Source organism: Acipenser ruthenus, chromosome 11 (assembly GCF_902713425.1).
Source record: "Acipenser ruthenus chromosome 11, fAciRut3.2 maternal haplotype, whole genome shotgun sequence".
Lineage (NCBI taxonomy): Eukaryota > Metazoa > Chordata > Actinopteri > Acipenseriformes > Acipenseridae > Acipenser > Acipenser ruthenus.
The window spans coordinates 31,342,140-31,365,644 of record NC_081199.1 but is presented as its reverse complement, the minus strand read 5'-3'; the positions used below and the strand labels follow the sequence as shown (position 1 = coordinate 31,365,644).

The window sequence follows — 23,505 nt, the reverse complement described above, 5'->3', positions numbered from 1 at the left end:
AACCAAATACAAAACATAAAATAAATAAATAAATAAATAAATAAATAAATAATACTGTATTGTCATAATGTTTTGAACAGATATGAAAAGATTTTTTATTTTATTACAACATTTAAAAAAAAATAAATGAATGGTATTTTATACAGAACTTTCACTACACTTTACCATTAACATCAAACCCTGTTTTAAAAATAACAAATTTAAGCATTTATAAGACCAGTGATGAACATGGTTATTACTCAACATGATAAATGATACTGACCTAACTGAGACTTTGGTTTAATAATAGGTTTAATTCTCTTAGAGAATTTACTCATGCAAATAGCACACAACAGTGACAGTACAAATTACCTGTTAATACATGTACTTTTCAATATATTCAATAGAACTCAGAAGAAATGCAGCATAGCTTACAAAACTGCACAGTAGTGAAATTATAATTGATTGTAATGTTAAAAGGCAAATTATATTAAAATTGATTATGCAGTTTTTCTAATCATATTTCTCAAACCCCCATCCTTTTAAAGTGTTTTTGTTTTTTACATTGTATATTAACTTTAACAAACATTTTAATGATCTGGACTTTTAATATCATTCAATCTTCTGGTAACAAAACTCACTAAGCATTTTAATTAGGACATAGTTACAATAATTGGCCTCTACCACCACATCTAAATGAATACATTTAAAAAAATGTGCATCTTCTCTGGAAAATTTACATACAGTGTATCCTTAGTTATGTCATTAACAACATGTTTATATCACTTTGCATGAGATAGTTCAAACGAAGCAACATCTTGATAACTTGCTTTAGCAGTGCAATCTGTCAACACTTCTACCCCAGATAGTTATTTTAATACCAGCTGAAGTAATGTCTACACATGAAAAACAAAAACAAAAAAAAAAACAACATTACAAAACGTAACTTCAGTAATTTTATACAAGGTAAAAGCAAACGTCTGGGGCACATACATTTCTAATTCTTCTATTACAAAGAAAAGTCTGTGAATATCAATTTAATAAGAAACATTCATGGCACATTTAGTAAACTCAGCATCTACACGTTTGGGTAATGAGAAAAACCGTATACCTACAAATCAACTAATCTGTAAGTGCCAAACTACACATGGAATGTTAGTCAAAACTCATTTTTAAACATACATTATTTAAAAGCAGAGTTCCTCTATAAGACTGTATTACTGGTTGAGACAACTTCCAACATTCAAACCAAACAGAGCTGCTGCTACAAGCAACCAATCCACTCACTTACAAAACATGAGTTGTTTTTCAGCTCAACTGCTTATATAGTGTAACAAGACAGGTATTAAAATGCAGAACTAAAAGCTGACCATATTTACAAGTGATAAGCAAACACAAATTAAAAAAATGAAACATCTTCATCGTCGTGCAAAATTAGAAAAGGCAAAGGAATTAAACAGTTACTACTAAATCTCATGTCTTTTTCTCTCAGATAAGCTTTATAAATCAGAACTCTACAAAGAAACTTTACAAATAGAAAATACATTAAATAATTTTAGTGTTTCATTCCAATAAATAAATAAAAATGGACATACATATATGAATGTATATGTATATTAACACAAGCTTAGTTTGCCGATCCTCCGTTTGGCATGGAGTTCGCTTTTCTTTACTGAAACAGTGGTCTCTAAGTATTGAGTGGAGTTATTTTTCACACTGTAGACCAGCAGTGTTGTTGCAATTATATAAAGCAAACATGAGCCCTGGAACAGTTTGGTAGGAATGTAACATCAATTACACAGTTTTGTTAATCCTAAATCTATATTCCTAAACCTCTTCAGCAGTGACAAATGTAAAGAACCACAGATTACTTTTTTCTTTTCAAATATGTGGTAAACATAAAAAGTGATAAGAGAAAAAGACATTCACTTGAATTTTGCAAAGAAATTGGCATTTGCTCTCAAGCAACTCCATTTGCTCGAATTAAGTTATGTTTGATGCTTTGAATAAGGAAACAAAGAAAAAAAAGCGTTCTCCTAAATGGAAGTTCCTGTTTCCTTTTTTACAGTTAGAAGTGAAAACATGACTTTATGCTCCATCCAATCAACTTCCTGAGGGCTGGGACTGGGAGGGTGGAGCTGCAACTATTAGTGTTTTCATTGGCTCTGTACTCTGGTCTGCCATTTGAGTGAGGACTGTGGCGGCCAGTGAAGTTGAACTGACTCCGTTGGAAGTACTGACAGAACTGTGTTGGATTGCCTCTTTTTGAGGGCTGCTTGGCACAGAGATGTCTTCTGAACTATCATCTTTATCAGCATCTAGAATTAACAAAAAAATATGCAATTATATAAATATATATATAAGAACACAACTTGGAAAACCACAATAGACACAAATCATACCTTCGTAAAACGATACGTAATATATGTATATATATATATATATATATATATATATATATATATATATATACACACACAGACGTGCTCAAATTTGTTGGTACCCCTCCACAAAAAACGAAGAATGCACAATTTTCTCTGAAATAACTTGAAACTGACAAAAGTAATTGGCATCCACAATTGTTTATTCCATATTTAATAGAAATCAGACTTTGCTTTTGATTTTTTATTCAACATAATATTGTAAATAATAAAACAAATGAAAATGGCATGGACAAAAATGATGGGACCGCTAACCTAATATTTTGTTGCACAACCTTTAGAGGCAATCACTGCAATCAAACGTTTTCTGTAGCTCTCAATGAGACTTCTGCACCTGTTAACAGGTAGTTTGGCCCACTCTTCCTGAGCAAACTGCTCCAGCTGTCTCAGGTTTGATGGGTGCCTTCGCCAGACTACAAGTATCAGCTCTTTCCATAGATGTTCGATAGGATTCAGATCAGGACTCATAGAAGACCACTTCAGAATAGTCCAATGTTTTGTTCTTATCCATTCTTGGGTGCTTTTAGCTGTGTGTTTTGGGTCATTATCCTGTTGGAGGACCCATGACCTGCGTCTCAGACAGAGCTTTCTGACACTGGGCAGTACATTTCGCTCCAGAATGCCTTGATAGTCTTGAGATTTCATTGTGCCCTGCACAGATTCAAGGCACCCTGTGCCAGGCGCAGCAAAGCAGCCCCAAAACATAACCGAGCCTCCTCCATGTTTCACTGTAGGTATGGTGTTCTTTTCTTTGAAAGCTTCATTTTTTCGTCTGTGAACATAGAGCTGATGTGACTTGCCAAAAAACTCCAGTTTTGACTCATCTGTCCAAAGGACATTCTCCCAGAAGGATTGTGGCTTGTCAATATGCATTTTAGCAAATTCCAGTCTGGCTTTTTTATGTTTTTCTTTCAAAAGTGGAGTCCTCCTGGGTCTTCTTCCATGGAGCCCACTTTCGCTCAAAAAGCGACGGATGGTGTGAGCAGAAACTGACGTACCTTCACCTCGGAGTTCAGCTTGTATCTCTTTGGCAGTTATCCTTGGTTCTTTTTCTACCATTCGCACTATCCTTCTGTTCACTCTGGGGTCGATTTTCCTCTTGCGGCCGCGCCCAGGGAGGTTGGCTACAGTTCCATGGACCTTAAACTCCTTAATATTTGCAACTGTTGTCACAGGAACATCAAGCTGCTTGGAGATGGTCTTGTAGCCATTACCTTTACCATGCTTGTCTATTATTTTCTTTCTGATCTCCTCAGACAACTCTCTCCTTTGCTTTCTCTGGTCCATATTCAGTGTGGTGCACACAATGATACCAAACAGCACAGTGACTACTTTTCTCCATTTAAATAGGCTGAATGACTGATTACAAGATTGAAAGTAGAATGGACTTTATAATGTTCACTAATTTGACAAGTTAAGTCTGCAAAGCATTAAGAGATCATTGATAAAGTGCTAAATTAGACAAAACAAAACTATAAGTCTTAAAAACATTTATATATCAATTAATAGTTACATGCATCCAAGACTTCCATCAATTTTCATAAAACATACTAATAGGGAGCCTTTTGATTGTTGCCGATCAGTGTCTCTGAAACTAGCTATTAGGGATATTGAACTGAACTCCTATACAAACACTGAATAGCATGGAATTTAAAACAACTTCATTAAACTATATTACTGCTTTTGCCACGTAATGGGCTGCAAACAATCACAAATTGTTTTCATTTGTTTTCAGCTATCTTGCCAGCGACTGCAGCGACAGATGATAAAAGCACCTGATTCTAATGATGCTCACACAGGAGAATAAGCAATACTTGGGAGTCTAAATGCCACCAGCTGTTCAGCAGTTGCAGTGAATTAATTGGATCCAAATAAAAAAAAAAAAAAACCTGCACATGTACTGACTCGTAAAGGAATGCAGACCCAGTAAGATCATTAATATTGCTTATGACAAAAAAGTCAATTTAAATGGCACTTGGTAATTAATGGTTTCATTTGATATTTTAGAGTGTGAAATAGATATACTTTTTATGTAGGGAATAATCCAACTACATTAAAATGCATACTATTGAACATTCCCAAACCATCCATTCAATGATTTAAGCACAAATGTGTGTCAAAAGTGATATTTTTTCTTTGCACAATAAATCGTCTAGAGCTTATCTACATCCAAATCATGTTAAGTGTATTTTTTTTCTTTATATAATTATTACACTTACATCTGCTACCAGTGGGGAGTTATGGGAGATGTGCTACATTATACTGTGTCCTACAGTATGTGTGCTGGCGGTCCCAGGGCAGTATTACACCTTTTTCATTTGTACTAGCAGATGGGAGCAGTGCTTGCCAATGGAGAAGACTATGGTTCTGCTTAGCTTTATGGGTATGCTGGATAATTTCATTCCACCTGCCATGGCTATGTCTCAGCTGGATGATTAAGTATGTTAACAGGCAAGGCTAGAGAAATCCTGAGGACCCAGGAGTCTCTCATTCGCAGTCTCAGTCTCTCTCTCTCTCTCTCTCTCTCTCGAAGGATATGCTGGGTTGCACTGCTACTGTAGCATGCAAAGGAATTAGAAAACTAATGCAACAGCAAAGGTATTTTAATTTTTTTATAAATGTGAATACAGTTTTATGTTAGGGGAGTTAAATTTGAACGGTAACATTGGTACAGTGCTCCCTCGCTATAAGGCTCTCGATTATAACGCGCCTCAGATATAACGCTCCTACAGCATTTACCCCAATTCCCTTATACTAGTGATTCATGCAATATTTCTACAATAAACACAGTACCATTGTGCAAACTGTAAACAACTTCTCAGTCTAACTTCTGTTTCTGTCTCTTTACAATGTACCACCTCCTGCTGTAAATCCATCTCAGTTTTGCGTGCAGCTTTGTAGCCAGTTTCAAAGCGACGATTCTGCCCGAGCCCACCAGAAATATGCAGTTGCAAAGTCAGTGTGTTATAAAATCTGCATGAAGTATGCACATGAATCATGCAAGTGCATTCTGTAGCACTGACAACTAGTAATAAAATTGTCAATAGGCGGCGTGCAGTTGCTAATATCAGAATTCCATTAACATTAAAGTCTATGGGACGGGATTGGTTCCTGGGAAAATGTTGTTAATAACCGAAAGTTGTCTTTATCAGGGTTGCTAATAACCAGCATCTACTGTGTGTGTAATTTATATTATTATTAATTTCTTAGCAGACGCCCTTATCTAGGGCGATTGTTACAATTAATTGTTACCTATTAATACAGTTGGGTTTTTACTGGAGCAATCTAGGTAAAGTACCTTGCTCAAGGGTACAGCAGCAGTGTCCCCCCCACCTAGGATTGAACCCACGACCCTCCGGTCAAGAGTCCAGAGCCCTAACCACTACTATATATATATTATTTTTGTTATATATATATATATATATATATATATATATATATATATATATATATATATATATATATATATAGACACAAACACAGATAATACGAACATCAAACTGCATTGGATAACCAAACTCTATGACTATATCATTTGTAATTTAGGTTTTACTGATAAAAAGTTTGCAAGTTACATAGTCGATTCTTGGTGGTCCCCTCAAAGAAAACTCCAACCCCCTCCCCTCCCCACCACTATCAAGGATATTTGCTTTAAGCACATCAAAACAAACAAACAAACAAACAAAAAAAAACAAAAAAACAATTGTAACTCAATCTATTGTAACTCAAACGCTGTCAATTACATTATTTCTAAGTCATGTCAGTTCTATGGTTAACAATAGGCACAGTAGTGCACAGCTGACTTTCAGAATAATACATAAAAAAAAATAACACTTGTCAGGCTAGGAGCTATAATTGACTAATTTGGGATGCAATCAATGTCAATGTAAGTCACCAGCATATTCCAGAAAGTTGTAACTCAGCGTTGAAATGTGGTTCCCCACGTTGTTAAACTGACTGAAGATCAAAAGGGCTCTTGAGTTATGAGCACAAAGCTGACAAAATCAATATTTTAAATGCACCAAGGATGGAGGGCTGCTGGATTGCTGGATTCTTTAAAATGAAAAAATATTGCTTGTTCTTATAAAAGTGCTTACAATGACTATTTAAAGCTGGCAGCCATTAAGTGTTATTACAAGCACCTGCAGAACCGCTACAAAATGGTGCAAAACTTTCTTAACAGCTCCACTGACAGTTGCAAACTGAAATGAAGTGGCTACATATGACATACACCAACTACACATTCACACATATCCCAAAACATAATTAAATCCTAACATCACAAGATGTGTGTTACAGTATATATTATGAATGTTGTTTTGTGTATTCTCAGTTGTGTTTATTATACATTTATTTATGGAAGCAACAGCTGTTTTGAGAATTGTACATCAAATCCCCCAACTATAGTTAGTTTAGAATAGGGGTTTTCAACCTTTTTTTGAAACTGTACCCCTTCTGTCAGGAGGTTTTAGCTCAAGTACTCTTTACAATTTCCGCTCACAGTTGCAATAAAAAGGCAGAATAATCCCATTAACACATTTCTTTTTTTCCAGTTTATTTAATATATAATTGTTCACAGCAGTCTGGGATTGACAAACTGCTGATTTAAAACAAAATACCAAAACAGTAGGCTTCATTCTTAAAGACAGTATTTAGGAATCTCTAATAACTAACAATGATAAAACTTTTTTATTTTTATTTTATTAATGCCAGCATAAAAAATATCCAAATGTACTCTATCTAACTTTGTCACTTTTCACTTTCTGTAGAATTGCTTGTTTTTTTCCTTTTGCAAGTAAGAAATGTATCCATTTCAAACCCCGAAAAACATATACAACCGGGCACTACTGTTGTTACTAAAATGCAGCCGTGGTAATAAATAAAACAAAAACCGTCAAAGTATGAGTATTGTGATTACAATTTATGTTTATCGGAGAGTTTATACTTCTTAAAAAAAAAAGCATGCAGATATGACAAGCAGGAAACAGCAAAGATCATGAGCAGCACAGAGCGCTCTCCATAGGCAGAATCGACAGGCTTTATACAATGGAGTGGAAAGCTACTCAATCGACATTGCGCATACGTACAAGTGGAAAATGTGGACGTGATAGATTCTGCGTCTTTCTTTTCCATATCTGCGGTTTGAGCTGCTAAACAAAGATTAAATAATTACACAGTTAGAAAATATAGAACACCGTTAAATCAACTCAAGATAATTATTTTCTTTTCTTTTCATTTTTATTTGTGCATTTCTGAGTCGTCCTGCGTACCCCCTATGACCCTTAGAAGTACCCCCGGTTGAAATCCCCTGGTTTAGATTATACAATGAGACTATTGTATATAGTAAAAGACATGCAGACACATAGACAATACATGTAATAATCATTTTTTTTAAAGAGCTCCTAAAATATGGATCCATCCAAAATTATCATAATGTATTATCATTTACCTTTTTTTTTTTTTTTTAAATAAGCTGTTTATTATTCTTCCACTTTGGACATGTAAAAAAAAAAAAAAAAAAAAAAACATTCTAAGCCCTGTAATACCTTTTTCCAATGATTCCTGGATTAGAATGGATGATATATCAAACCATAAAGGCAGCAATATATACTTCATAAGTAAAACTCAATTCAAGTACTAAATGTTCAAAGGCAACCACTTCCACTTTTTTGGTTTTGTTTATCTGTGTGATTTGATAGCGCTGGTTATTACAATGACAATGACAATAATATATACTGCATTTTCAATAAAATATCATTATTTTATGTGTTTTAAAATACAGCCTTTGGGTTATGTATAAACATTGACAATTTCTCATTTCACAGCAAAGCATGTTCTTCTCAGAGTTAACTCCGATCATTTTGGCAGTATTTCATTTACACTGCCTAAAGCTATGGGTAATGGAACATTACTCACTGTGATAGCCAGATTTCTTCTGCATGGCGGTTACAGGGCAATCTTTATGAGCCAGAAGAAGCTGTTTCAACTGAGCCACTTCATTTCTCAGCTGGGTGACTTCATTCTGCAGGAGAAAGAAGAAAAAAAAGTTTTACCAGCAGTATTACACTATTTTCAAGAAATAGTGCAGTGTTGAATTTTTTACTTCCTCACAAGTTCAAGTTTAAAAATAAATAAATGGTGTGTACAATTATACTTTTTTTCCCAGATTTTCTCCCAATGTGGAATGCCCAATCACTTTTCTCCCTCAAAGCAGAAATTCCCCACATGGCTCAGGAGACCCGAAGGTTCAGTGGGCGTCCTACTATCCCACAAGCAAGCCAGATTCCTTTTTCAACCATGAGCTCAAGGGCGGGTGTCAGCGAGCTACCGACCTCTGGAAGACAAAGGCCAACACTGCAGGTGTCTGCCCTTGAGCTCACTGGGCGAGAGCCAAGACGATGCTTCCTTCGGAGTCCCCAGCAAAGATCGGACTAATTCACACATCCTGCACACAAAACTTTAAGAGACCTCACAGAGAATGTAGGCATTACTCTTTCAGCAACAATTTCAAATGTTTCATTATCAGTCTGCAACCAAGTTTCATTGAATTGAACAATAAGAAACAAATCAAAACACTGGCACCACTGGAATCTACAACACTGCTTTTTCTATATAATTTCCTTTTTCTATGACACTATTGAACCATAAGGTCAGTTTTAGAATAAAAATAGTGCTGGGACGAACACAGGATTTTCACGTTTGGATATTCGCTCGTAATTTAAATATTTGTTTGGATATTCGTTTGTTGTCAAAAAGTAATAAAAGCCATTATATTGCTCAGAACGCAGGCAGAGACAGCATAGCAGCAGGGGCAGGCGGCGTGGCCCGTGTGTGTGCTTTTATTTTACAGGAAAACGTTACACTATGTAACACGATAAAGTAAAAATAAAATATCCCAGGAGTAAAGAATAAGTTGTGTAGGCCTTACTTTAACCCAGTAAATTAACTATAAAACCAAAGGATGCCAAATAGCAGTTCATGTTAAACGTTGTTATGTTTATTCCCGAAATAATTTAAATAATTATTTTATTTTTTACTTTCTTTTTTCATTCCTTGCCATTGCCGTTTCTTCACAGTAAACAGTGGCCATAGACAAGTTTTCATAAAGTAATAACATGAGGTTTACTTGTGCCTTTTTGTAGCTGAACAAGCAAACGAAAACTGAAATTTAACTTTAAACACTTCAAATAAAACGTGGAAAAAAAAACCTCACCATTTCGGTTCTCGTTGATTACGTTCCACATAACAAAGTCGCAACAAAAAACATAAAATATATACAATCTATATAAAAATCACTACACATTTCCAGCAAATTGGGCACTGTTTACGCAAGGTATTTCAGAATGACGTGCTTGCCTTCTTTCTGTCCCATGAGATTCTGACTTGCTCTAAAGCAGCACAACGCTTTTTTGACCCAGATGGCTTTCCATAGAGATCACTATGCGTGCACATTCATAATCTGGTTTGTTTACTTTTTGCTGTCTAAAACTTTTAAATAGAGGCTCGAGCTGCTGTGTTGCTCCTGTTTTTTTAATTTATTGTATATACTTAAATCTCATATATCACAGAGAGCTCTTTTTCACTTGCCATTTTTTAAACTGTGGTGTAACTTCTGGTGAGGCGGTAAATAAGTGCAAGGCATTTTTGTCATTTCTAGCGAATACGAATATCTGATTTTTGTATCTGAATACATGTCAAAAAATATTTGTTCAAATATTTCAGATATTTGTCCCAGCACTAAATAAAAAAAAAAAAAGTATTTAAAAGAAAGTCAGAGAGAGCCCATGGCATTTTTTCAGAATATTGGTGAACTTGATTCAAAGAACTATGCTTTGCTTGGTTTCTTTAAAAAAAACAATAATGAAAAACAACTAAGCAATTTGAAGTACACTCTTAAATTATAATGTTCACACAATTTAATTATGCTTCTTTAATGGACCTGAAACAGGTTAGACACAATGTCAGAAGCAGATTTCTCAAGTTGTCACTAAGATGCGGCTGATTTACACTCCACTGTCATTATAACCCCCTTGGGAGTCAAGCATTTTGCATAAAGAGGTGTATATTATTGTGAAGGTGACTTTAACAGGGTTGAATGCAGCCGAGAGCCAACCCTGGCACATAAAAGATGCACTCCATTTTAAAGTCTACACCAACTTAATCTGTTAGTTTAAATGCAGCCAACCTGCTTTAATACATCTGTTTTTTACTCTTGCTCCTCCTGCCAAATCAGTGCAGATTGTAAAATGACTTCATATTCTGAACACGGCTGTTTGAAGTCTAACATGTCTCAATACAGTGCCGACTATGCTTACATTCCGCAGATGATTTTTTGTGAGCTCAGAAAATATACATATTAAATACAAGTTCTCTCTCTCTCAAAAGTAATGGATTAGACTGGAGATGAAATAAAAAATGTAAACAATTTTTATTTACACTTAATCAATCCTGAATGGTATAAAATTTTATGAAGCAAAAGAGAAGAAATACAATCCCTTTACACACAGAAACTAAACATACATAAATAAATTGATACACTGCTGTATTTCTTTTAGCAGTCAACAAACAAGTCAAATGTAAATCAGGAACACAGAGTATCAATTTGTGTTTATGTATATGCAACAACTTCCACCCACATCTTTACTTTAAAATTAAATAACTACAGCTGTACTGTATTAGAGCTATATATTAAGTGAAGTCTACATTTAAATGTTCTACAATAGATAAGGATTAACTTAAAACCTTAAATATAAGTAGGCTTGCTACTTTGATATAAATTGGTAAAGCTTGTTAAGCGAAGTCCCCAAAAATATGAGTTCAATATAGGATAAATGTTGGTAAAACCACTCGTATTTTTTTATTTTCTTACCAAATATAATCATTTAGAAATCATCTCTAGTTTGTGTAGTTTTTATACTTACTGTCTGTCCCGCCTCTGTTCCGCTCTGAATGGCTAGGGGTATCTGTCAGTCATCTCAGTGGTCTGTTAATACTGTAGTTTCACTGTCACTTTCACCCTGTTCTGATATCGTTAACTGAAGCAGCACTAGAATGCTCTCATTTGTTTAAATGACTGTCAATCATCAAGACCTGCACCAACTGTGCACTTTCATTTGCCGGCTACAGCATCTGTCATTCAAAGCACCTACTTTGAAATTAACGGGTTAAGTTGTAGGTAAGCTTTTGCTATATGTATACGGTGACAGTTACTAGTTTTATTTGAAAATGGTGCACAAGAGGAAAACACTTAATGAATATTGTGCACAATACCATGACTGACAGCTGAAGTCTCCGCGGCAGGACGAAGCGCCCCGTCTGCCTTGCAGTGACTCAGTCCAGCTGTGCTGAAGCAAGAGAGGGGGAGCTCAGATTCTGAATAAGTGCGTTAGTTTTGTTCAACTATCTAATGTTTTGTTCTGTGCATATTTGTACTAGTAAATTTATGCTATAAAAGTCTGCGTTTTCTACAGTTTATTTGAGAACATTTTTTAATTTGTGTAGGATCTTTATCTTTACAAGGTATAGCTCTGCTGTGACCAAATGTTATTTCAATTAGAATGTTGGTAACCATGGTTTTGTTGCATGTTGAATATGATAAAAGGGTTTCTCTAAATGAGACGTTTCTCAATGGCATATAAAGTGTTGTTTTTAAAAGGTCAACTTCACCCATTCTCTGTTTGAATTGAAAAATAAAGATTGAAAAAAAAAAAGGGTAAATTCTAAAATAAACATCGATATTAATTGTCGATTTCGCAAAAAAACTAAAATCATATCGTAGCAAGCCTAAATATAAGCCAAAACAAGTTTATTTTCTTTTTTTATATTTTTAGCCTTGAAGCCTTATGCTTCTGTCCTGAGGCAGGCCGGATACCTCAATAGAAATACAGTTAAGGACAATGTTGAAGTAATAATGGATCATTACTGCCCACTATGCTGATCAGCTATGCCATCGTGTCAGCAAAGGAGTTATTACAGAATTTCAGGTCTGATTAATGGTTTCAAATAAAGTACAGTTTAATTCTCTGACATTCAATTTTCTATGCAAGGCACTCTGCTCTTCACACTTAACAGCTCTGCTTCTGGCAACCTGAGGCAGATGGTTTACCTTTCTTCATCCACTTTCATTAGTTTAACTCTTAATATACACAAGTAAAAACTGACTGGAGCAACTTCAAGAGATCCAACTGAAGGCAGTGACGTTCAAGTTCTAAAAATATCTATTTGCTTTTTTTCTCTGTCAAGTCTAATTCAGGATTACACAAAACAATAATCTAATTAAATCGTCTGCCTGGAACACAAATTTTACTTTCTTTGTTTCTGCCTCATCAAGAGAGAAAACAGTTATGTGAACTCTTTCGAACTTGTCAGCATGGTATCCTAATTGCTTTCTACAAAATGAAGGTTCAAAAAGACACATTTTCCTTAGAGATTTTTAAAGGCATGCTTTAAATTGCTCAGGCAGTAGAAAGGATATGCTCATCAGCTGGTGACATGTGGAGACAGGCATTTATTGGCAATGAGGTATCAATCTGCTAGTAAACACTGTCAAGCTGCAACACTGCTTAATCACAATGCATTTTTTGCTATTTTGTTCTCAAGAGGATGTTCAGCCTCACCTGTAGCTGCCCATTTACTGAACTCATATCTTCGGCCTTCTTTTCTAGAGACTGAACCCAAACTTTTCTTTTCTGTCTGCATCTTGTTGCAGCAGCTCGGTTCCGTTCCAAAAACTTTCGCCTCTTCTCATCGGGGTCATCGCTCATCCCTCTCCTGCGCCTCCCGCCAGTGCTCTGGGTGTGCTGGGGAGGCTGTGCTGGAGATGCCTAAAAAGAGAGAGAAAAGATACAAAAATAAAACAAAAAACGTTTTAAGGAAAACAATTAAGATTTAGTAAAAGGTCAAAGTCATGACATTTCTTACATTTTCCATTATGAAAAGTGCCATTAAAATATCCCTCATAAATATATAGAATGTACAGAAAGAGAATTTAATTTTTTACCACACTGTACATTTAATAGAGAGAAATTCCATTTTAGAAATAAGCTGCCTAGTGCAAAAAGAGTACTGTAAGATTTACTTTTAATTTCTTCTGAACTCTGGCAGTACATACTGGTGTCTCAGTAGTTGATGTTGCCGGCTGCTGTAGTGACTGGAGACATGCTTCCTCCGGTTGGGTCCTCACTGTGCTGCTGCTCTGCCCAGTGACAGTCTCTCCATTAGTTACCTGAAGATGCTGCTGCTGGGTTAAAGCAGCCTTTAATCTCTGTAAAGTTAAATACAATTAAGAAACAATCATAAAATATCCAAATGATGCCATTCTCCTGCTACATACTTCTTTTATATATATAAAAAAACAGATTTATCATCAAATATTGTACATTAGAAGACCTTTGTCCATCTTCTGCATTTTGTAATGTGTGCCATTTTAGTGCAACAAAAATAGAATGCTTCCAAACAGGGGGGGGGGGGGGGGGGGGAATAGAATGAAAATGATTTACTCTTAGACAGCATGTTTGATGCCGTTTAAATCCCACACAGTGTAAATATATTGCATGACACATCCAAGTTGGGTTTTGTAGAATAGGATTTTACTGGTGGTTTGTACATGAAAAAAAAAACAAAAAAAAAAACATGTACGTAGCTAGGAGGAGAAGGTTTTCTTTTTTTTCTCACACTGATTTCTGTTGAATATAAAAGTATGTGCTGCATCATGTGAAGAACAAATACATTAAAATATTTAGTAAATATAGTACAAATCTCCGAAAATTTTACTTGCAATGTATTCCAATCCTCGTAGAAGGATTGGAATACATGAACTGCTACTATAACTGCTACTATACTACACTATACCATACCTTGGCACACATAATTACTGAGTTCTACTTTAATCCACCTTTAAGACCACAACTCATTAAACCACAAATACTTGGCTCTCAGACAATATAATGAGAAATGACTGTGTAGCTGAGGGAACACAATGCCACTTTGTGGTTTGGAACTTGGCTTCAGGAGACTAGGTTTCAGGCCACTGCACAGCACACAGGGGAGACTTAGGATTTGATACAGCAAAGTTGCCTCAAACTAGGTCTCCCGGTTTCCTGGAACCAAGTTTCAAGCCACTGTTCCTGAAAAAGGGGCTTTGTGTTCCCTCAGCTTAAGAACACGTAAATATTCATGGGCATGTTTTTGCTCTTATGTTCTTCTACATAGTACAATTAGGGTAAGGTTAACAGTTTTTAAAGCAGTTATAAAAAAGGTAAATCTAATAAATCTATGAATCCCATATTGGTTAAATGTTACAAAATGATATATTGGTGATATAATTTGTTAATGCAGTAAGATACAAATTAACTGTAGACCATGTTTTTTAAGCACCAAGCCTTTTCCCTAACACGTGTGTATTCGTTTTTAGTAGACATTTTAAGAGCACCATATGTGTAATTTAACAAATACAGATAGTACTGCTGCACTTGTAATCACACACTATGAACACTATTCGTGTTAATAAATAGGGTTGTTAAAATAAGATCTGTTGCTAAATGAAAGTCCTACTTACATTTGGAATGCTATGCTTAAATGTCTTTTTAAAGAGTACCATTTTGCATGTGAATTTAGCATATTTCAAATGCTACCCAAATCTGCTACAGACCAATCTGTCAACCAAATTTGCTTGCCGTGTAATACTGTTCTAGATACTCTGCGCTTTGAAACAAGATATTATTCTCTTGGAACAGTTCATGAAAAAAGTCAGATCCATATTTCATATCTGCCACACAAAACTCATCAGTGTAATAACCCTCCTTCTCATGGGTGTTATCCTACCATCTGCTGCTATATTACTTATCTTTATTTTAAAACTAATTAACAGTATAATCTTCTAAATTCAGAAAGTTAATTATCATTATTGTGGTCTTTGCAGCATCATCAGTCCTTGTAAAGCGGCATTTCCCCACCCCCAGAGAATGTGTGTAAATGATGTAGGTTGGGAGAGGGCCCGTTTCCTTGGAGCGGGCTCATTAGCTGTTTGCTGATGAGCTCGGTATGCAGGAAAGGTAGGTCAGAAGAATTCTGCTGAACACAAGGTTCCATGCCGGGCTAAGCTCACTTAATGTACATTTCTGAACATTTGCCAAGCTGCCCTCTGTCAGCTCTGTCAGCTCACTGTTGAAATCCCCTACAGCAAACTCTGTTGACTGCCGACTGTGTGCAATGCCATTTCTCAGTTTGTTATGCTTCTGGGTACCCCAAGTTAGTCACAACCCTAACCCCCTCCTCTGGTAGTTTAGCTGTTAATTTTACTTCTCTGTAATATGTCTCACTGTGATTAAAGATCTGTAATATATACTTCATTCTCTGTTATCCAGTATTATTTAAAATGTACAAATCCAGGCAATCGAGTAATAATAATAATAATAATAATAATAATAATAATAATAATAATAATAATAATACTTTTTGTGGTTATTCTTTTTCACACATTTCTTTTAAGAGTCATTTTGATTACTTGTTTCATGAACTGAAAAATGTAACAGAAGGAATATTACAATGGAGGGACAGTGCACTTTGAGAGCAGGGGCTACTTTATGGTTTAATGAATATACTGGCAGTTAAGGACTTCAGGCCACTTGGATATTAAGTATTTATTTTTATTTATACACTAACAGAATTTAAGACATCTTACTGCGCATTCTGTCATGGGCGATTGCTTATTGCTTACATAGCAAATGTTATATAGCCCACAGTTGCGAAAGAAAAGTTGTTAGTTCCAAAACTAATCTGAAACAATAACAAGACACACGTTTTGCCTTAGGAGCCAATAGCACAACCCTCAGTGCATTTTTATTTTGGTTTGGTTTTTTGTTCTTATTCTACATTTCTTAAAAGCAACTGTTAATTTTATGGTACATTTTTACACAACAGTGCTCACACACGTTTGGTCACAATCACTCCTGTTGCATGAAACTGACGTTACCATATTTCATTTTCTGCTGGAGTTAAAACAACACCTCTGGGCTTCCAGACATTTGTATTTGATCAGATTGTTACCATCCTTTTCACACTTCAGTTTGAAACATGTGATATGCCGGCTTATTTCTTTTCTTTTTTTTCTATTTTTTATACGGACATCATAGCGTACGTTTTTAATGGGAGAGTCAGCATTTTTGGGGTTACAGACACCTAAATCCAGAAAAACAGTTGCCAAAAATTAAATTTTGCTTGGAGCGCTGAAATAATGAAGCCACAGAGGATATTATTATTCACAAAGCAATGGTTCAGCTTTCACTTTTTCCACCAATGATGACTAATTATTTTTAACAGAATAATAATCATTTATACCACATATCTGAAGAACTTAATGGGGCCTACTGGGCCATACATTAATCCTCACTGCAGTTATGTTATATCTTTGAAACACCTACAAGTTATGAGTGAGCTTGGTATTCCATTCGTAACTGCAATTTAATATTTTTTAAACATTACCATGTTTAATAACGGAATTCACAGAGAATATCCTTGAATATGGCCTGGTAGTGGCATCTAAAGTATCACTGGAACACAAAACACAAAAATGACCTTTAGAGAAACAGCTTGATATTAAGCATGTCCCTCTGCTGGTTTATGGGAGTATTTTACACACACACACACACACACACACACACACACACACACACACACACACACACACACACACACACACACACACACACACACACACACACACACACACACACACACACACACACACACACACACACACACACACACACACACACACACACAGAGCATCCTGGAAAAACTGTTGGACAACCCCTGCTGGTCTGTGGTGTGTTGGGGTGGGACATTTGTCGGCTATTTTACCCCACCCAGACTGCTTACTTACTAAATATCTTTGTATGCCTGAATAGGTTATCAACACCTCTTCAAAAATAGACAAAGATTTTAATAAACAATACATACCACGAATGCAGCTGTGCCCCAATAATATGCATTAAAGAACAAGTAGCGGAGTTCCAAAAGATATAGTGTTACACATCCCCATGTGCTGCTACAACTGTTTAATTAATATACCTCTAATTTTTCTTTTCACTGTTAACATCCTGAAAACTTTTTACACTCATAACTTTAAAGTCTGTTTCAAACCCCTTTTCAAAATGGCCGCACTGCAGGAAGAGCGATTTAAAATTGCTCTTCCTGCAGTGATTTAGAGGAGAGATCGCAAACCCCAGTGCACCAGAGCGGCCATTTTGAAAAGGGGTTTGAAACAGACTTTAAAGTTACGAGTGTAAAAAGAACCCCGTTACTTACAGTTTCTGCCTGGCTAAGTGACAAGACAGAGGACACACTGAATGTGGTACCAGATATGGCAGTTAGCATTGCATAAGAATAGAAACAGTATGTTGATTTGTTGACATCCAGCAATGAATTTAAGAATGTATCCAATGTTTTGCAGATTTAAATAAAACAAATGCTTTACCATTTTTGCCTCTGACTGCACAGGTTGTGGGGAGGAGGGTCCTGGAATTCCAGGAACATTAGGCACAACGGTGACAAGCTGATAAAAACACAAAAAATAATTTAGACTTTCTAAAACCCAAAACAGATGAAAGTGAAAGCAATTCCTGGTATACTGACTATAATTTAAAATTGCATGCTAATCTTCTGATGGGATATTTCACTCAAATCTCTATATTCTTATGAGTGCAATCAATTCACGATGGCAAAGTTAAAAAAACAAACAAACAAACAAAAAAAGACATAACACAAATAGTATTCTCATACAAACTGGTGTGAAACATCTTTTTTACCTGCAGTGTTTGAAGTGAAATCCCTACAGACAAAAAGACAGAGTGAAGAAGACTTCCCCATAGTGACACTATCAGCAGCTAATCATCTGCTGTTCAGTGTTCCAATCCAGCAGTCAGACCAGCCAACACAGGATCACTACCACTAGCTAAAAACTCTATTTATTCTATGACAGCAGCTGAAAAGGTTTCTGAAATAAAACACTGGAAACCCAAAATGTTTCACTTTCACTTACTAAATACCAAGTATGTTGATAAAACTACAATTTAATTTTGTCTCGCACCTGAAATAGCTGTTTGGTTGCACTGTCTATTAATGTCACGGCACACAAGTGAGGAAGTTTCTTTAATAAAAGTAAATCACAGTGAAGAGCTACAAAACATGTAGACATACATATAACTGTGAATTAATCTTTGTCAAATACAGTCAACACATTGCAGTAAATGTGCTCTTCAAATACAATCACAGCAGTTGTAAAATAATTAAATAATAATAATAATTTTTAATTTTAAACTTACTGGGATTGTAGTAGGCATATGTACACTGGTGTTTGCTATTGTGGCAGGAATAGCAACTGGCATGGTCTGGCCATTAGGGAGTTGTAAAAGGACAGGGAAAGAGCCAGAAATTGGGCTGCAGGTAAAAGCAAAATAAAAAAAAGGGAAGAAATACTTTAATACAGCGCAAGTTACAAATGGCTTAAACATATGCGATGTACACTATTCTTACTCTAACTTGCAAAAGCAAAGATAATATTTATAAAAAATAAAAATATATTGATATATTACAAAGTCAGTTTGTTTAAAGTAATGAAAAACATGTTTTACACTAAGCTGTATGCATTCATCAAATTCTATATTAAAAGGCTAAATTAACCCCAGCGTCAGAATCCTATTTCATCAAATTCAACAACACAACACCACCTTAAAACTACATGCTGAATATCAAAATTAATACTCAAGAAATCCCAACCAATTAAAAGAAATAAAAAACCAAAAACTCACAATCACATAAAAATGAAATCACATGGCAAAGGAAGAATGTACACAAAATATTGAATAAATAAGTAACGCTTTCAAGCTACTTACACTATTGGTCTATTTGCGGATGGAACTTGTGTAATGACAGTGCTAGATGTTGGAGATGGTAGTGCTTGCTGTATTACAACATTAGCATCTGAGCTTGAAAGGAGTACATTGGGGACTTGGAGTGATGCTGGACGAACTATAGTAGATGTAGGATGTGCAATCTGCTGCAATGAAACTTCCTGAAAACACCATATAAAAGCTCTGCTGCATTAATGTGTAATAGAATAAGTCAGTATTCATATTCTTAATATAATTCCTCAACCTTTTTCTTTAAAACATTTTAATTTTTCCCAATAAGATGATTATTTTCATGTACTGTAGAGTATGAAGTTTAAATTGATCTTCCTAAACAAAATATTTAATTCAAATACTGTTTAATTATTTTGTCTTATTGTCTACAGAGTGTTAGTATTATTTACAGTTCAGTTTTGTTGCTTTTTTAAATATAGGCTTATTTAACTGTAATACCTTGTCATCACTTGTAGTGGATTCTGGATGAGGAAGTGGGCTGTCCTGGTGTGTTTTTTCTACTGCTGAAGGCTCTCCGGTTTTATTTCGTACGATTGGTGTTGCGAGCGGAGATAAATCTAAGGGCATCTAATAAACAAACATGAAGCACCATTATTTTGAATTCATTCTACTCTGAAATTGTGTACATATATATATATATATATATTATCAGAAGAACAAATATAAAACATAGGCCTATGCTTCAAGTCTGCAATCTTTTCCATTTATTAAATGTATTTTACCTTTTTAATGTCCTCTTCTGCAATCTTTTTGAAATCATGTTCGAAAGGGCTTGCCAGTTCATTAAACAACCCCACTTCTTCACAGTTCTTCAAGAAGCGGGTTGGCGTTGGAGTTTGGTCTGAAATGACCAACAAAACAGTAAATTTTCTTACCTTCAGTGTGAGGTGGGCACTATCTTTATCAAGTTTTAACAACTATACATTTAACACAACCAAATTCAAAGTAAAGCCATGTGCCTTATGTTTGAATAAACCGCAACATAATTTAGAAAGTTGGCTATTGCATGATATAAGACTAATGGAAAGCCTAGGACTTTTTATGATCAGGCTTCTGTGTATTAGTACATACCCATCACCACAAACATACTGGGCTTGCTATTAATCTGATATTGACTTATCAGTGTAACAAATATACACAGTTTATACTCTTTCATTAGGACTGAATGTATACAAATTCAATACCAACCAGCTACAATGACACTGTCATTACGTGCTGGACCAAACTTTAGTGTCATCTCATGTTTGTGCTTGTGGACAGCCAAATGGTCTTCATTAGTAAAACGCTTTAAATAAATAAAAAAAAGAGACAGAAATTACAAATTACAAAAATAAATGGGTATAGGAGCTTTATCAAATCAATGGACCCAAAAACAAATCCTCATTTGAAAATAAGTTGTTGTTTTTTTTGTTTATGGTTTGACGCATTAAAGTTAATTAGAATAAAATATACTGTAAATTGTAATATACCATGGGATATAGTTACAAAAAGTAACGTTATTTAAAGAATGCAATTAAATTACAATGTTTGATATACTGTATAATAAAAAGAAAAACCCTATACCACATTAAATCAAAAGAGTGGTCTTTCATATTTAAACAGTTCTTAAAAATAAATAAATACCTGTCCACAGCCTGGAGCAGTGCATAGAAAGGGTTTGTCATCACTCATATTCAGCAGATGCTTTTAATCACCTATATTTAAATAAGGGCATTTAAAATGTGCAAATCTTTACAGTGTTAAAAAAATAAGCTTTCACACACATGTAGACCATGAAGGGTTTCTATGGTGTCAAAACATGAATAAGGGAGGCAAATTCGGGGAGTGTAGATAATTCTTATGCAACACAGGTCTGTAAAAGTCAGTCTTTATAGGTTACCCATCAAAATGCATTACAGAATCATGGCCTCATGAGATGGCAGTTTGTTTACAGAAACATTTGACTTATTGTTTGTGTGTTACAATGGATAACAAAACAACTACAGAAACCCATTGTATTTGTGCAATGCTTCAAATTGTAAATTGCACAAATCAAGATTAACAAGGAAAGAACATTCTGCTTATTACATTTAGCCTGTTAACTTTCAGTGTTACATATTTTCATTTTCAATGAGAGCGTGTTACCATTAAAATCCAAGTTTAAATGGTTTTCTAGTGGGTGTGTAGATACTAATGTGTTGATGTAGTTGCTGTACTTACAGATGTTATTAATATATCCCAGTTATTACATTACTACTGACTGTACAGTTATCCCCTCTTGCTACACAATAACAGCTGTGTAATTCTATATTATATAGGAAAGGATATACATTCCTGCGTTTCGCTACCTGAGAACTTGGAAACCCAGGGAAAAGCTTAACTTGACAAAACGTATATTATTATTATTTATTTCTTAGCAGACGCCCTTATGCAGGGCGACTTACAGTCGTAAACAAAAATACATTTCAAGAATCACAGTACGAGTATTAACACAAAATCACAGTACAAGTATTATATTGCGTAGGCTGTATCAAACTTAAACATACTAAGCTCGTAATGGATTACATTTCAGAAGGGGCAATGGTTACAAAAAATAGAAAAACACGCGTCATTCAAGATAAACAGCAGACAATGGTACTTTCTGTTTACACAGTCCATCAGTAACATATCAGACTTTCTTGGGTTGGGTATATGGTCGTCGCCATATTACTGCACTGTCTAAATACAAGCACCGCCTATTGAAAAACGAAATGCTTATTCTCCATTTCTCTATAAAAGCGGGCAACAGTCAAACTTGTGACAGTCGTTGTTTACTTCAGCTGTCATAGTTTATATGGTTTTATGTTTACAAACTTACCCACGGCCTGAACCTTTCCGAGGGCCAAATCCCACAGCCTCCTACCAGATCTCGCGATTACACACCGAGACAAAACGTCACAATAACACGTGACGAAATACGAAACACTGATTGAAGGAAACGGTCTGCAATTGCAGGAGAAAGATCCTTTATTCGGAATAGAAGAAATTCAGCTATTTATAGAACCGACTACTGTGCTGAATTCTATTTCATGTAACTGTATGTTAAAGGCAGTACTGAATCTGCATACAATTATATGCATGTTGCATTCTGAACATGATTTAGCCTACTTTTAAGTTTTTTGCTTAATTGGAAAATGTACCCATTTTGATACCCACCCTTCATTAGCACAATGTTAAAACTATTGTTTACAAAAAAACCCTGAGTAACCTGGATTTTACCAGCAAGAACACGTGTGCATTTTTTTTTAAACACGTGATTGGTGCTTGTAAACTCATTGAAATGTGAGGTAACATAAATACAATCCAGCACTAAGCATTCAGGAGCCATGGGTCTCCCCTCAATTGTGGTATTACACCTCAATCTGGATTTACCTGCCATTGTCCCAAAAACATCATTCACTTGGTCTGTGCTTTAAACTCAAACACTGAAAATTGAGTAGCAAAGTAACTAATGATACAGATAGACAAAAAAGAAAAAAGTGCTAGATATGTGACATGTTGAGCTATGCACACATACTGCAAGATTTTTTTTTTTGGTATGTCAGTCAATTGTGTCATTTTTCCCCCTGTTGTGTCTACAAACAGATATATGGCACTACACTAGGAGTCTCATTTTATGTATATTTGGTTTAAAGTCACACTGCAAACATGGAGTGCAGCTTCTTCATTCATTTTTGAAGGATGGTAGAGGGCACAGAAAAACAGCAAAGACCAATAATAATAAATTCTGAATCAGCGTCCTATACCACCAGGAATAGAATATATGGAAGTCAAATAGGACTACAGGCTTTGTTTTATACTATAAAATATATAAATGAACAAAACGCAAAATAAACAAATTGACTGTTGAATAAAATAATTTAAATGTGTAACAAGTGTATGGTCAGTAATCCAGAGGCCAAATGTTATACATGTCTTTGTGGAAGTTAATTGTACACAGTTGATTTCAGTTTAAAAATAAAAAGATTGAACAGATTACCATGAAGGCATTTTGTAGGAATAAAAATAACATGATTTCTTGCATGTTTAACAGCGTTGAAACTTTAAATGGGATCCAAGGACAAGATTAACCAAATGGAGTTAAAAAATTGAAATAAACTATATAAATCATGTCAATGACAAAAAATACTGGTCTCTCTCACATA

The 23,505-nt window shown here is 35.1% G+C and overlaps 1 protein-coding gene across 7 annotated transcripts; it reads right to left on the bottom strand.

The window, feature by feature from the left end:
* Nucleotides 1-68: 68 nt before the first annotated feature.
* On the bottom strand, nucleotides 69-23,505 carry atf2 (activating transcription factor 2). 7 transcript variants are annotated; one of them, XM_034044922.3, is made up of 13 exons: nucleotides 22,179-23,505; nucleotides 20,966-21,036; nucleotides 20,531-20,627; nucleotides 20,065-20,183; nucleotides 19,781-19,909; nucleotides 19,313-19,491; nucleotides 18,743-18,857; nucleotides 17,896-17,973; nucleotides 13,498-13,683; nucleotides 13,037-13,243; nucleotides 8,337-8,442; nucleotides 7,508-7,570; nucleotides 69-2,297 (listed from the first exon to the last, which is right to left on the bottom strand). In XM_034044922.3, exons 2-13 carry the CDS (start codon nucleotides 21,011-21,013, stop codon nucleotides 2,083-2,085), a joined length of 1,542 nt encoding a protein of 513 aa, XP_033900813.1. In that variant the 5' UTR covers nucleotides 21,014-21,036; nucleotides 22,179-23,505; the 3' UTR covers nucleotides 69-2,082. The 7 variants fall into 7 exon arrangements, with proteins under 7 accessions (XP_033900813.1, XP_033900814.1, XP_033900815.1 ...); XM_034044923.3 differs by having other exon boundaries at nucleotides 7,508-7,567; XM_034044924.3 differs by having other exon boundaries at nucleotides 13,531-13,683.